The following is a 13,441-nucleotide window of genomic DNA, read 5'->3' on the forward strand; positions in this document are numbered from 1 at the left end:
TGGTTGGAGTTGGAGGTGTGACACGAGGAATAACATAGAATCTTTCTCTTCACCTCCATCTGGTCAGTTGAATCTACTTTTATTTCAAACAGCACAGGTCTGCAACCTCTCTGACCAAGACGTTTCTTTTTTGCTCTTTCTGCCAAATCAAATTTAAGTGGAGCTGAAAATCAGATTGGACGTTGAAAATGAGGCCGACAGTCTAAATACTTCCATGTGTAGTTTTGATATACGTACAAAGGTTTGCACTCATGAACTTTCAATTACTATTTAGGATGGTTTCAGTGCATTTTCAGCTGCTTGTGAACCTGATTTTAGCCGTTTTTTGTTTGTTTGTTTGTTTTTTTTAACATAATTTAAGGTGGTATTAGCTATTTTTTTTTCCAATTTTGTAATTTTCTTTAAGGCTCTCTTTATTTAAATTGAAAATGGTAGGTGAGTAAAACGGGACAAAAAGAGTTTAAAATGTTCATTTCTGTATGGTTTTCTGAAAGCTTCAGAGCCACAGGTTGAAACGCCCTGGACCCCCTGAACCAGGTAGGATCTAGAACCGAGAAGTAGTTTTCTTTCAGTGTTTCCATGGTAACATGATTGTAACTCAGTTCACTTCCAGGTCCTGTATGTTGCTATGACGGCAGGCTGAGGTCTGCATGAAGCAGCAGGGGGCGCTCCGCTATGAGAACCTCCACTATTTTCTACCACAGAACATGTTTATAATGAAGCCAGACGTTTGTTCATCAGCAACTACTAAACAAACGACATACTACTGGAAATGAAAGCTGGATTTTTTTTTTACCTTAAAATGAGCCTTTTTAATGGCGTCATGTGAAAGCGAATAATCAGCATGTTTACATAGGTCACCATGGAAACGGCTGTAGAGCTGCATTCTATCATTCTACACCTCCATTCCTCCTGATGTCGAAGCTTTTGATTCAGTCACGTCCAGAAATAAAGTGAAAGGAGCAGAAATCCACTACGTAATGCTCAAGGGTTAGGGTTAATTCTCAGAGACAAAACGAGCGCTCCTACAGACATCCTGTCCTCTGGACAAGAAACACGTCCTGCTGAACTGGACAATATTTCACCACAGCATTGTATTTTTCCTGGCGTAAAGCTCCTCTTTAAAAAAAACCAACAACTATATTTCTAAACGGTTGTGGCCGTGGAACGTGACAGTGAAGAGAAATGCTGCCGCTCTGCCAGAGCGAGTCCAGCCTCTGTCCTGCGCTCTGCGTCCCGACGGGACTGAAGCACATTAGAGCCGCTCTGCCTTCAGACGGCGGCCAGGAGCTCCACTTACATTCCTGTTTGAAGGTGAAGTACTCCGTGAGGTGCCGGCACTCGTGGTTCCCACGCAGGAGGAACAGTGTGCTGGAGTGGTTGATCTTCAGCGACCAGAGGTAGAGCACACACTGCAGACGAAGAAACAATCGTTAATATCATCAGGAAATACTGGACCTTCAACATCTTGACCGAGACAATCGGGAAGGGTTGTGGTCTGTTATTAGAACACTATTGAAGTGGTTTGAAAACTCCTTTCAAAAAGTAATAACTGCGCTTATGAGTTTTGTGGAATTTGTTGATGAAGAATGTGTTCAGTTCAGGGGTCTGCAGCGCCATGAAACTTTCACATTGTGTAATGGAAACACACTGATTTTCAAACATTCAAGACAGCTAGATAAATTAAAGCAGTCGGAGGAATTTGAGGAAAAGAAACAACAGAAAAAAGGAAAGAGGTAAAAGTAAAAAGTAATAAAAGAAAAAAAAGAAAAAGGAAAGAAATAAAAAATTGATAGGATGGCTCAAACAGCTTCAACCATTAGGAAACACTGTGTGGCTATAAATAGTTAATGCTAAAGACGAAGAGGAACATAGAGTCATGAACCTCTGGAGCCAACGTTGTTATCGTCCAGCTACTGAGCATGTGCAGAAGAACTGGTGAGCATGAGTGAGTGTGAGCATGAGTGAGGGTGAGCATGAGTGAGGGTGAGCATGAGTGTGAGCATGAGGGTGAGCATGAGGGTGAGCATGAGTGAGTGTGAGCATGAGGGTGAGCATGAGTGAGTGTGAGCATGAGTGAGTGTGACCATGAGGGTGAGCATGAGTGAGTGTGAGCATGAGGGTGAGCATGAGTGAGTGTGAGCATGAGTGAGTGTGAGCATGAGTGAGGGTGAGCATGAGTGAGTGTGAGCATGAGTGTGAGCATGAGGGTGAGCATGAGTGAGTGTGAGCATGAGGGTGAGCATGAGTGAGTGTGAGCATGAGGGTGAGCATGAGTGAGTGTGAGCATGAGGGTGAGCATGAGTGAGGGTGAGCATGAGTGAGTGTGAGCATGAGGGTGAGCATGAGTGAGTGTGAGCATGAGTGTGAGCATGAGGGTGAGCATGAGGGTGAGCATGAGTGAGTGTGAGCATGAGTGAGTGTGACCATGAGGGTGAGCATGAGTGAGTGTGAGCATGAGGGTGAGCATGAGTGAGTGTGAGCATGAGTGAGTGTGAGCATGAGTGAGGGTGAGCATGAGTGAGGGTGAGCATGAGTGTGAGCATGAGGGTGAGCATGAGTGAGTGTGAGCATGAGGGTGAGCATGAGTGAGTGTGAGCATGAGGGTGAGCATGAGTGAGTGTGAGCATGAGGGTGAGCATGAGTGAGGGTGAGCATGAGTGAGTGTGACCATGAGTGTGAGCATGAGGGTGAGCATGAGTGAGTGTGAGCATGAGGGTGAGCATGAGTGAGTGTGAGCATGAGGGTGAGCATGAGTGAGGGTGAGCATGAGTGAGTGTGACCATGAGTGTGAGCATGAGGGTGAGCATGAGTGAGTGTGAGCATGAGTGAGTGTGACCATGAGGGTGAGCATGAGTGAGTGTGAGCATGAGTGAGGGTGAGCATGAGTGAGGGTGAGCATGAGTGAGGGTGAGCATGAGTGAGTGTGACCATGAGTGTGAGCATGAGGGTGAGCATGAGTGAGTGTGAGCATGAGTGAGTGTGACCATGAGGGTGAGCATGAGTGAGTGTGAGCATGAGTGAGGGTGAGCATGAGTGTGAGCATGAGGGTGAGCATGAGTGAGTGTGAGCATGAGGGTGAGCATGAGTGAGTGTGAGCATGAGGGTGAGCATGAGTGAGTGTGAGCATGAGGGTGAGCATGAGTGAGGGTGAGCATGAGTGAGTGTGACCATGAGGGTGAGCATGAGTGAGTGTGAGCATGAGTGAGGGTGAGCATGAGTGAGTGTGAGCATGAGTGTGAGCATGAGGGTGAGCATGAGTGAGTGTGAGCATGAGTGAGTGTGACCATGAGGGTGAGCATGAGTGAGTGTGAGCATGAGTGAGGGTGAGCATGAGTGAGGGTGAGCATGAGTGAGTGTGAGCATGAGTGAGTGTGAGCATGAGTGAGTGTGAGCATGAGGGTGAGCATGAGCATGAGTGAGTGTGAGCATGAGTGTGAGCATGAGGGTGAGCATGAGTGAGTGTGAGCATGAGTGAGGGTGAGCATGAGTGAGTGTGAGCATGAGTGTGAGCATGAGGGTGAGCATGAGTGAGTGTGAGCATGAGTGAGTGTGACCATGAGGGTGAGCATGAGTGAGTGTGACCATGAGGGTGAGCATGAGTGAGTGTGAGCATGAGGGTGAGCATGAGTGAGGGTGAGCATGAGTGAGTGTGAGCATGAGTGTGAGCATGAGGGTGAGCATGAGTGAGTGTGAGCATGAGTGAGTGTGACCATGAGGGTGAGCATGAGTGAGTGTGAGCATGAGTGAGTGTGAGCATGAGTGAGGGTGAGCATGAGTGATTGTGAGCATGAGTGATTGTGAGCATGAGTGATTGTGAGCATGAGGGTGAGCATGAGTGAGTGTGAGCATGAGGGTGAGCATGAGTGAGTGTGAGCATGAGGGTGAGCATGAGTGATTGTGAGCATGAGGGTGAGCATGAGTGAGTGTGAGCAGTAGCAGCATTTCCACCATCAACAAGGAGACACCTGAACGCTTCCAGAAAGTCTTGTTTCCATGGAGACGGAGCATTTTTGAAACGCAAAGGACATGACTTTGAAAACGTTGAGAGGGAGACTTGAAGAGAAAGGAACTGGATTCCTGTCGTATGGAAACACTGCGTCACCAGGGGCTGTCGCCTCGTCTGACCAGCTGTGACAGAGAGGGATCTGTTCTCACGTGAGGAGCTCCCCCTTCCCGACCGCCGGCGGGGGCTCCCCCTTCCCGACCGCCGCCTGGGACTCCCCCTACCTGACCGCCGCCGGGGGCGCCCCCTTCCCGACCGCCGCCGGGGGCGCCCCCTTCCCGACCGCCGCCGGGGGCGCCCCCTTCCCGACCGCCGCCGGAGGCTCCCCCTACCTGACCGCCACCGGGGGCTCCCCCTTCCCGACCGCCGCCGGGGGCTCCCCCTACCTGACCGCCGCCGGGGGCGCCCCCTACCCGACCGCCGCCGGGGGCTCCCCCTACCTGACCGCCGCCGGGGGCGCCCCCTACCCGACCGCCGCCGGGGGCTCCCCCTTCCCTACACTCCACCTTGCTAACTGAACAATAAACAACAATAAACCAAAAACCTTTGAAAAGCAGCATCAGACCAGACTTTACCGTTCAATAGCTGCTACACTCAGCCCACTGCGTTTCTCCTGCACCAACCACCTCCTGCACAAACCACCTCCTGCACCAACCACCTCCTGCACCAACCACCACCTGCACCAACCACCACCTGCACCAACCACCTCCTGCACCAACCACCTCCTGCACCAACCACCTCCTGCACCAACCACCTCCTGCACCAACCACCACCTGCACCAACCACCTCCTGCACCAACCACCTCCTGCACCAACCACCACCTGCACCAACCACCTCCTGCACCAACCACCTCCTGCACCAACCACCACCTGCACCAACCACCACCTGCACCACCCACCTCCTGCACCAACCACCTCCTGCACCAACCACCTCCTGCACCAACCACCACCTGCACCAACCACCTCCTGCACCAACCACCACCTGCACCAACCACCTCCTACACCAACCACCACCTGCACCAAACCACCTCCTGCCACCAACCACCACCTGCACCAACCACCTCCTGCACCACCCACCACCTGCACCACCCACCTCCTGCGTTCAGACCACTGGACCAAGGTAAGCAGAAGCAGCAGGGGTTTTCACACCGACGACAATGGACAAGAAACCAAGGAGAACATGAAATAGGGGAGAGATTCGGCTACCAAGGAAGCGGGGGGGGGGGGGGGGGGGGGGGGGGGGCACCGGAGGTAAATGTGTTGGCTGAGGGTTGGGGGGGACGTTATCTCTTATGTGTGGAGGCGGGAGAGAAGGGGGGCGTGGCTCGTGTGGATGGAGGTGACGTAGAGAACACTGCTTGTCCAGGAGGAAACTGCACACACACACACACACACACACACACACACACACACACACACACACACACACACACACACACACACACACACACACACACACTAACACACAGCAGACATTGTCAAATTGCAGCCCTCCGATGGTCGTGCACTACTCCAGCAGACTATGGTGACTCTCCACGTTGCCATGGTAACCACATCCTGATATCCCCTCTCCTATATCTGTCTTATGTGTTAGTGAAGTGAGCTCTATGGCCTTTAAAGACAAGCAAATCGCCTTCCTCTGGCTTTTAGATCACAATTTACCACGTTGTTGCTGTTTGTTTGTTGTTCTACACAACATGCAGATTTATTCCATTCAGTTCCTCAGTGAGCATTGTTGATTCAGGGGTCTGTGACCTGTGGCTCTTCAGCTTCTCTGTAGCGGCTCCAATGAAGCTTTCAGAAGACCATTGGGAATCAACATTTTCCTTTATTTTTTTTTTTAATTTGCATTCCGCACTGATTTTCAAAACTGGTCTCATTTCCAGGCTAAAAAGCGATCAATTAGGTAAAAGCAGGAGCAGAAGGATTTACTGAAAACTCAAAAAAAGAGGGATGGATAGAATACTTAAAAGAAATGATAAAGAGAAAATGGTCAAACTGACATGATTTAAATAGCTCGTCAGGCTTTTCCCTCAGGAAAAGAGAAAAGAAATAAATACAAAAATTTACGAAGAAATCTGATTTTTTTTTAAAAGAAAACAGAAAAACAATTAACGAGTCAATGGTTGCCATGTCAATTAGGAATGAACTGATATCTGCACCAGTATCGGTCCAATACTGTGGAGGCGACTCATGAAAACCTCCCAGACACAATATTGCCTGACGTCACGCGTCAGTAGTTTGGAGATTCTTTAACATCAATGACAACCACAAACGTAAGACAGACTGTAAACTGTGTTCTGACAAAATATTAAGAGGAGAAATAAAGTTTGTATGACGTCATCACGAACAACTTCCTCACCTGCAACTTTATCACCAGCAGAGTTTGCTCAATGTCGCTCAGTAGTTTACCAGTACCTCCTCAGCACCTAACTGAGCTGTGCTACATGCTACATGCTAAAGAGTTACTTTCAGGCTCACACACTGGTGATGCTACATGCTACATGCTAAAGAGTTTCAGGCTCACACACCAGTGATGCTACATGCTACATGCTAAAGGGTTACTTTCAGGCTCACACACCGGTGATGCTGCATGCTACATGCTAAAGAATTACTTTCAGGCTCACACGCCGGTGATGCTACATGCTACATGCTAAAGAATTACTTTCAGGCTCACACACAAGTGATGCTACATGCTACATGCTAAAGAATTACTTTCAGGCTCACACACTGGTGATGCTTCATGCTACATGCTAAAGAATTACTTTCAGGCTCACACACCGGTGATGCTACATGCTACATGCTAAAGAATTACTTTCAGGCTCACACACAAGTGATGCTACATGCTACATGCTAAAGAATTACTTTCAGGCTCACACACTGGTGATGCTTCATGCTACATGCTAAAGAGTTTCAGGCTCACACACCAGTGATGCTACATGCTACATGCTAAAGAGTTACTTTCAGGCTCACACACTGGTGATGCTTCATGCTACATGCTAAAGAGTTACTTTCAGGCTCACACACTGGTGATGCTTCATGCTACATGCTAAAGAGTTTCAGGCTCACACACCAGTGATGCTACATGCTAAAGAGATACTTTCAGGCTCACACACTGGTGATGCTTCATGCTACATGCTAAAGAGTTACTTTCAGGCTCACACACTGGTGATGATTCATGCTACATGCTAAAGAGTTACTTTCAGGCTCACACACTGGTGATGCTTCATGCTACATGCTAAAGAGTTTCAGGCTCACACACCAGTGATGCTACATGCTACATGCTAAAGGGTTACTTTCAGGCTCACACACCGGTGATGCTACATGCTACATGCTAAAGAGTTACTTTCAGGCTCACACACTGGTGATGCTTCATGCTACATGCTAAAGAGTTTCAGGCTCACACACCAGTGATGCTACATGCTACATGCTAAAGGGTTACTTTCAGGCTCACACACCGGTGATGCTACATGCTACATGCTAAAGAGTTACTTTCAGGCTCACACACTGGTGATGCTTCATGCTACATGCTAAAGAGTTTCAGGCTCACACACTGGTGATGCTACATGCTACATGCTAAAGAGTTACTTTCAGGCTCACACACTGGTGATGCTTCATGCTACATGCTAAAGAGTTACTTTCAGGCTCACACACTGGTGATGCTTCATGCTACATGCTAAAGAGTTACTTTCAGGCTCACACACTGGTGATGATTCATGCTACATGCTAAAGAGTTACTTTCAGGCTCACACACTGGTGATGCTTCATGCTACATGCTAAAGAGTTTCAGGCTCACACACCAGTGATGCTACATGCTACATGCTAAAGGGTTACTTTCAGGCTCACACACCGGTGATGCTACATGCTACATGCTAAAGAATTACTTTCAGGCTCACACACAAGTGATGCTACATGCTACACATGACTAAAGTGACTGATACTGTCATTAGCATGACAGTATCAGTCATGCTAATGACAGTAACATGTGGCAGTGATGAAATGTGTTCGTCTCAGAAGAAAGACGGTGCTGATTGGACGATACGGTTCAAAAACAGACCGCTCAGCTCTAATAGACACAAAACAGCAGTTTTCAATGTGAAAGTAAATCAAAATGAACGGTGGTGTGACTTTTTGTGAGATGCTGCCGTTTCACCCTCCAGGGTCGCTGCCGCACGAGCCAATAAGCCGTCGTTATCTTAAGCTCCTTATTTCAACCTCAGATCCCCGGCGTTTTTGACCTTTGACCCTTTCCCGCTAGTCTTTTGAATCACCGTTTTGTGGCGACGACCAGGACGAGAGCAGATGGCCAAATCGAGGCTGCGGTGAAACGCCAGCGTCTGACGGTTTGTATCCGCAGTCGCCTCCAGAGCTCGGTTCACACAGGAAAGGGGTTGAAATCAGCCACTGCACTGCTTTTATTCACACCTTTCAAAGGTGACCCACTTTCAACAAGTCAACATTTTCATGTACTTTGCGTGTGTTTTCCATTATTCCCCAGTCCAGTAACACTTTGAAGTGTTAAACAAGAGGCATCACTGAAACTGGCAAGTGAAAATGTTCTGACAAAACTTGCTGCTGCAAAAAAACTAAATAAATAAAAGACAGTGAATGAGCCAGATGGCCATGAAGTTGGTCAAGATTGGATATGAAAAAATTAATTAAAAAGCAGGCTACGGTGTGGGAGGAGTGTGAATGTCAGTTTTACTGTCATTTATTCTGACTCACAATGAAGCTCAGTCTTAACTTTGGCTTCTTTGTTGCACAGGAGGCAACGTGAGGGCTTTTTCTCAAATGTTCCTGTAAATGATCACCGAGCAACAAGCTGATTTATTCTTCCTCTCTCTCTCTCTCTCTCCATCTACTTTTGTATCTCTATATACCCAATTAGTTCTTTACGATGGCATCTCTCCTCTTATCCCTGCATCTGTCTTCTCCAGCTCTAGCTTTTTATCTTAAATAATTATTTTCTCGTGTCTTTGAGCTGGTTTACAATTATGTATGTTTTAATAGATTTTATTATCTGCTGCGCGTGTGTGTGTGTGTGTGTGTGTGTGTGTGTGTGTGTGTGTGTGTGTGTGTGTGTGTGTGTGTGTGTGTGTGTGTGTGTGTGTGTGTACCACCAACCACAGGCCAGCTGCGTTGCATTCGGTGTTTCTGACGTTGCCGCTTTACGAAACGCTGCGACGCTGAGCTTGGTCGTCGTTTAATCAGAATATATATAAGGAGGTAATTCGTTGAGTAAAAAAAGGAGCCGGTGGGTTTGAACACTAGATGCCTCACGGTGCCGTGTGTGACGTGTCTACAGCGCCGCCATCTTGGGGAGGTCACCCACTTGTGCTAAACATGAAGGTCCCAGGTAGAAAATCCACAAAAAACATTTGTAGCTCGCTTGCTGGTCCACGTAGCAACACAAGTAATACCTCATTTTAAAGCTGAGGAAAAACTCTATCCCGATAAATCAATAACAAGGAGGACAAGGACAAGGACAAGGGCAGAAAGATTGAATGGCCACCTTGGATAGTGACCTTTGCTCCTTGCCACTCATGCGGGAACAAGAATAACAAAATTAGAAGGTCTGTTCAGTTGCAACCTGAAATACGTAGTTTTGTCTCAGTCCTCTAACCAGGAGACATTTGGTTTTAAATCGCGAGTGGAGCTGGACAACTTCAACCGTGACAAAGAAATGGACAAAGCTGGAACCGTGTTTTCCAGTGAAAATCCCCGAAGAAGTGCGGCTGCCGGTTCTTCACATTCAGCTCTCCGCGAAACAACAGGGGGACATTTAGCACGGAGCCCGGGACGGCGCAGTGTCTCACCTCAATACTGAAGTATCCTCGGTCCACGTAGTCTCCGAGGAAGAGATAGCGCGTGCTGGCGGGCGACCCCCCCACTTCAAACAGCTTCATGAGGTCGAAGAACTGCCCGTGGACGTCGCCGCACACTGCCCACACACAAACACAAGAGCTTCACACCTCTCCTCTCGCCGGTTCCTCATTTACTACAAAGGAAAAACATTTCTGTGTTCAGTGACACTGATGCAGAATCAAGCAGCTCTGACTTCCCTGCAGGTTTTTTTGCTGTTTTGGTCCAAATCCCTAGAATTGTTGGTTATTGGAGGAGGTGAAACGCCATCGGGCAGACAGTCGCTGTGAATAAACTCTGCACTTTCCCCCGGGGAAGTAGTGGAGCATCAGGAACTACAAGGAAAGTGCTGGTGGTGGTGCTGGTGGTGGTGCTGCAGGACTAGTTACTCATCCTGCCTCCGTCAGCTCGCTCACCTCCATCAAATGTTATTATTACTGGAGCCACTCGCATATTTAGCTTCAGTTCAAAAAAGAAAAACATGTCGTTTTACAGTGTGTCTTTGTTGAAGCGCACACGAACACACACACACACACACACACACACACACACACACACACACACACACACACACACACACACACACACACACACACACACACACACACACACACACACACACACACAGCCATAACATTAGGACTCCTGACAGCAGCAGTGGTTGGTATGTGGGACAGACGGCAGCAGGTGGACATGCAGGGCCGAGTGACCGACTTGATCCAAAACACAACAACTCCTGAAGCTCCTAAACAGACCAGGACAGTCAGAGTTCCCTCAGGACGGCGGCTTAAAGAGCAGATGTGGATCGTGGCGGCTGGATTTGACCGCTTTGGACCGAGTCCACGAGAATATATATGGGCTGTGGAGGTGAGGCTCTGGAGCCTGCAGGCCGTGTGATCTGCCACCGGGGGGCGCCACGCCGGCTGCCAGCAGACTCGGCTCTCACCGGGAATCACAGCAGAGTAATAATAATAATAATACTAATAATAATAACACCGGGGTAGGGGTGTCTTTTTACAGCGGGTCTTGAATGACTGGTCCGCCTCCTTCAAAGGGCTTCATGCCGTCACATCGGAGGAATTTCAGTCCTGCTCAGCACACGCTCTTCAAATAACAAAGGTCAAGGTCGGCGACAGAAGTGAAGTGCTAAGACTGAAAGGGATTGCGTGTCTTGGTGAAGGATGCAGAGCGACACGAAGTGTGAACCTGGACCTCCAGCTGAAGCCTGGTCTTTCTCCGGTGCCCCCCTGCTGGGCTCCAGACTCGGCCCGGCAGAGGCTCCGACACGCTGCGCTCCCGTCCGCCTACCTGTTATGGGCGCCTCCACCTCCAGCATGCACTTCTCCTGGCGGAGGATGTTGGCCCCGTCGTTGATGATCTTCAGAGCCACGTCCTCCTCCACCCGGCCCTCCTTCACCAGGTGGTTGCGGAGCAGCTCGGCGTTCGGCTTGCCGTCTTGGAAGAGCTCTTTGACGGTCAGCTTGTGTTGGGGAGGGTACGGCACCGCTGTTCGGGGGCAAACCAGAGAGCACAGCACAACCGTTGGTTAGGATTCAGGAAGCGACGGAGTTCTAAAGGAAACCCAGAGGCTGAAGGACCGGCGTCTCCACCGTCACGCTATGTGTGATGAAGATCATGACGGCTGAACTCAGACACCAGGACCATCACAGGACTGTTTTACAAAGAAACCTGCCGACACAACCGCTGAGTCACCTTCATTTCAAGGGGTACCAGGGTCACACTGTCATGATAAACACTCCTCAGAACTGCCTCTCGGTTCTTATTCCAGCCTGAACCAGCGTGACGTCACTGGAGCCGCTGGACCTTGATGAGCCGCGACGGCTCCCCAGCAAAACGCTTCAGTGACGAGAAAGTTGAGGAAAGAAAAACAAGCAAACCTCTTGTCAAGTTCCTGACATGAGAGTAGACGTTTTAAAAAAACGTTGGTCTCCATGGATACGGTGGAACACGCTGTGATTAGCATGCTAGGTTGGTTGTTATTTTAATGAAGCCACACACACAACGAGAGGATAGACCACCACGTTGGTGACTGTCAAAATAAAAGTACCACGTTGGATTGTTATTATGGTGACTGTCAAAATAAAAGAACCATGTTGGATTGTTATTATGGTGACTGTCAAAATAAAAGTACCACGTTGGTTTGTTATTTATGGTGACTGTTAAAATAAAAGTACCACGTTGGATCGTTATGGGGATTGTCAAAATAAAAATACCATGTTGGATTGTTATTATGGTGACTGTCAAAATAAAAAGTACCACGTTGGATTGGTATTAGGGTGACTGTCAAAATAAAAGTACCACGTTGGATTATTATGGTGACTGTCAAAATAAAAGTACCACGTTGGATTATTATTACGGTGACTGTCAAAATAAAAGTACCACATTGGATTGTTATTATGGTGAGTGTCAAAATATAAGTACCACATTGGATTGTTATTACAATGACTGTCAAAATAAAAGTACCAAGTCCAGGAGAATATGGACGGGGAATCATGACACCTACTGAGCATGTGCAGAAGTGCTGGTCACCGTGGTGTTCAGGCGCCACAGCATTTCAGAAAAAGGCGCCCAAGTGTTTTCCCAAGTGTTTTCATAAAGTTCCACCTTTTCAGGAAGTTGTGATTTCAGTTGAGCTTGTTCACTATTCAGGGACCACCTTCAAAATACATGAATGTTAACAGGAAGAATGTTTGTGTGAGACGGTGCCTGTCGTCCGTCCGTCAGTCAGCTTTACGACTATAAAGCACCGGAACCTCGGAGCTTCTGCCTCCTTCACTCCAAACCGCTGAGGAAATGGAACCTCATGCTTCTTTCCCCACATTTCAAGGTTCTACCGTCACACATCTGTGTTGGGAACGTCTTCAGGAGAAAAAGGAAGTGATGAAATCTCCCCAAGCGACGACTCCGACAATAAATGAAGCAGAGGGAAAAAAAACCAAGGTTGTAACACCTCCACCTGCTGAAGTAACGTTGTGAAAGCTGGTTGAGCTGCGACGAAAGAGGAGGCGCTCCACCCTCCCACCCCCACCAGGTAAGCTGCTCCGCACCACCTACGCAATCCTTCTGACGTCCTCACCAAAGGTTGGGGCTTTCCTCTGCCGCACAACTGTTCAACTGCACAACAAGTAAAGAGTGCAAACAGATAATCGTTTCATTGGAGCGGCAACACGGCAGCTACGGTTTAGAAGAGACGGAGAATCTACACCTTTTAGAAAACCTTGTGTAAATTGGAGGTTTTAATTTGAATCCATTGAATTGGAAAAAAACAAAAAACAAAAAACAATTATGGAACAGTTTTTCAGATTAGTTTATAAAAACTGCAGGAGCAGAGAGTCACACTCTATCTGCTCAAAACAATAGTAGTGTGACACACACACACACACACACACACACACACACACACACACACACACACACACACACACACACACACACACACACACACACACACACACACACACACACACACACACACACACACACACACACACACACACCGTGCTGAGGACAGGCTGTCATGCTCGGGGTATAAATAAACAGGAAGTGTGGCGGC

At 48.2% G+C, this 13,441-nt stretch overlaps 1 protein-coding gene across 1 annotated transcript; it reads right to left on the bottom strand.

Annotated features, from left to right (window-relative positions):
- Window positions 1–1,300: 1,300 nt before the first annotated feature.
- LOC308147927 (serine/threonine-protein phosphatase 2B catalytic subunit gamma isoform-like) lies at window positions 1,301–11,892 on the bottom strand (the record flags this gene model as incomplete). Its single annotated transcript, XM_080521317.1, has 3 exons — window positions 11,176–11,892; window positions 9,822–9,946; window positions 1,301–1,412 (listed from the first exon to the last, which is right to left on the bottom strand). Coding segments are annotated over exons 1-3 (265 nt in total), but the record flags the coding sequence as incomplete, so codon positions are not given.
- Between the last annotated feature and the right edge of the window lie 1,549 nt (window positions 11,893–13,441).

Source organism: Blennius ocellaris (genome assembly GCF_963422515.1).
Source record: "Blennius ocellaris genome assembly, contig: SCAFFOLD_391, whole genome shotgun sequence".
NCBI classification, from domain to species: domain Eukaryota; kingdom Metazoa; phylum Chordata; class Actinopteri; order Blenniiformes; family Blenniidae; genus Blennius; species Blennius ocellaris.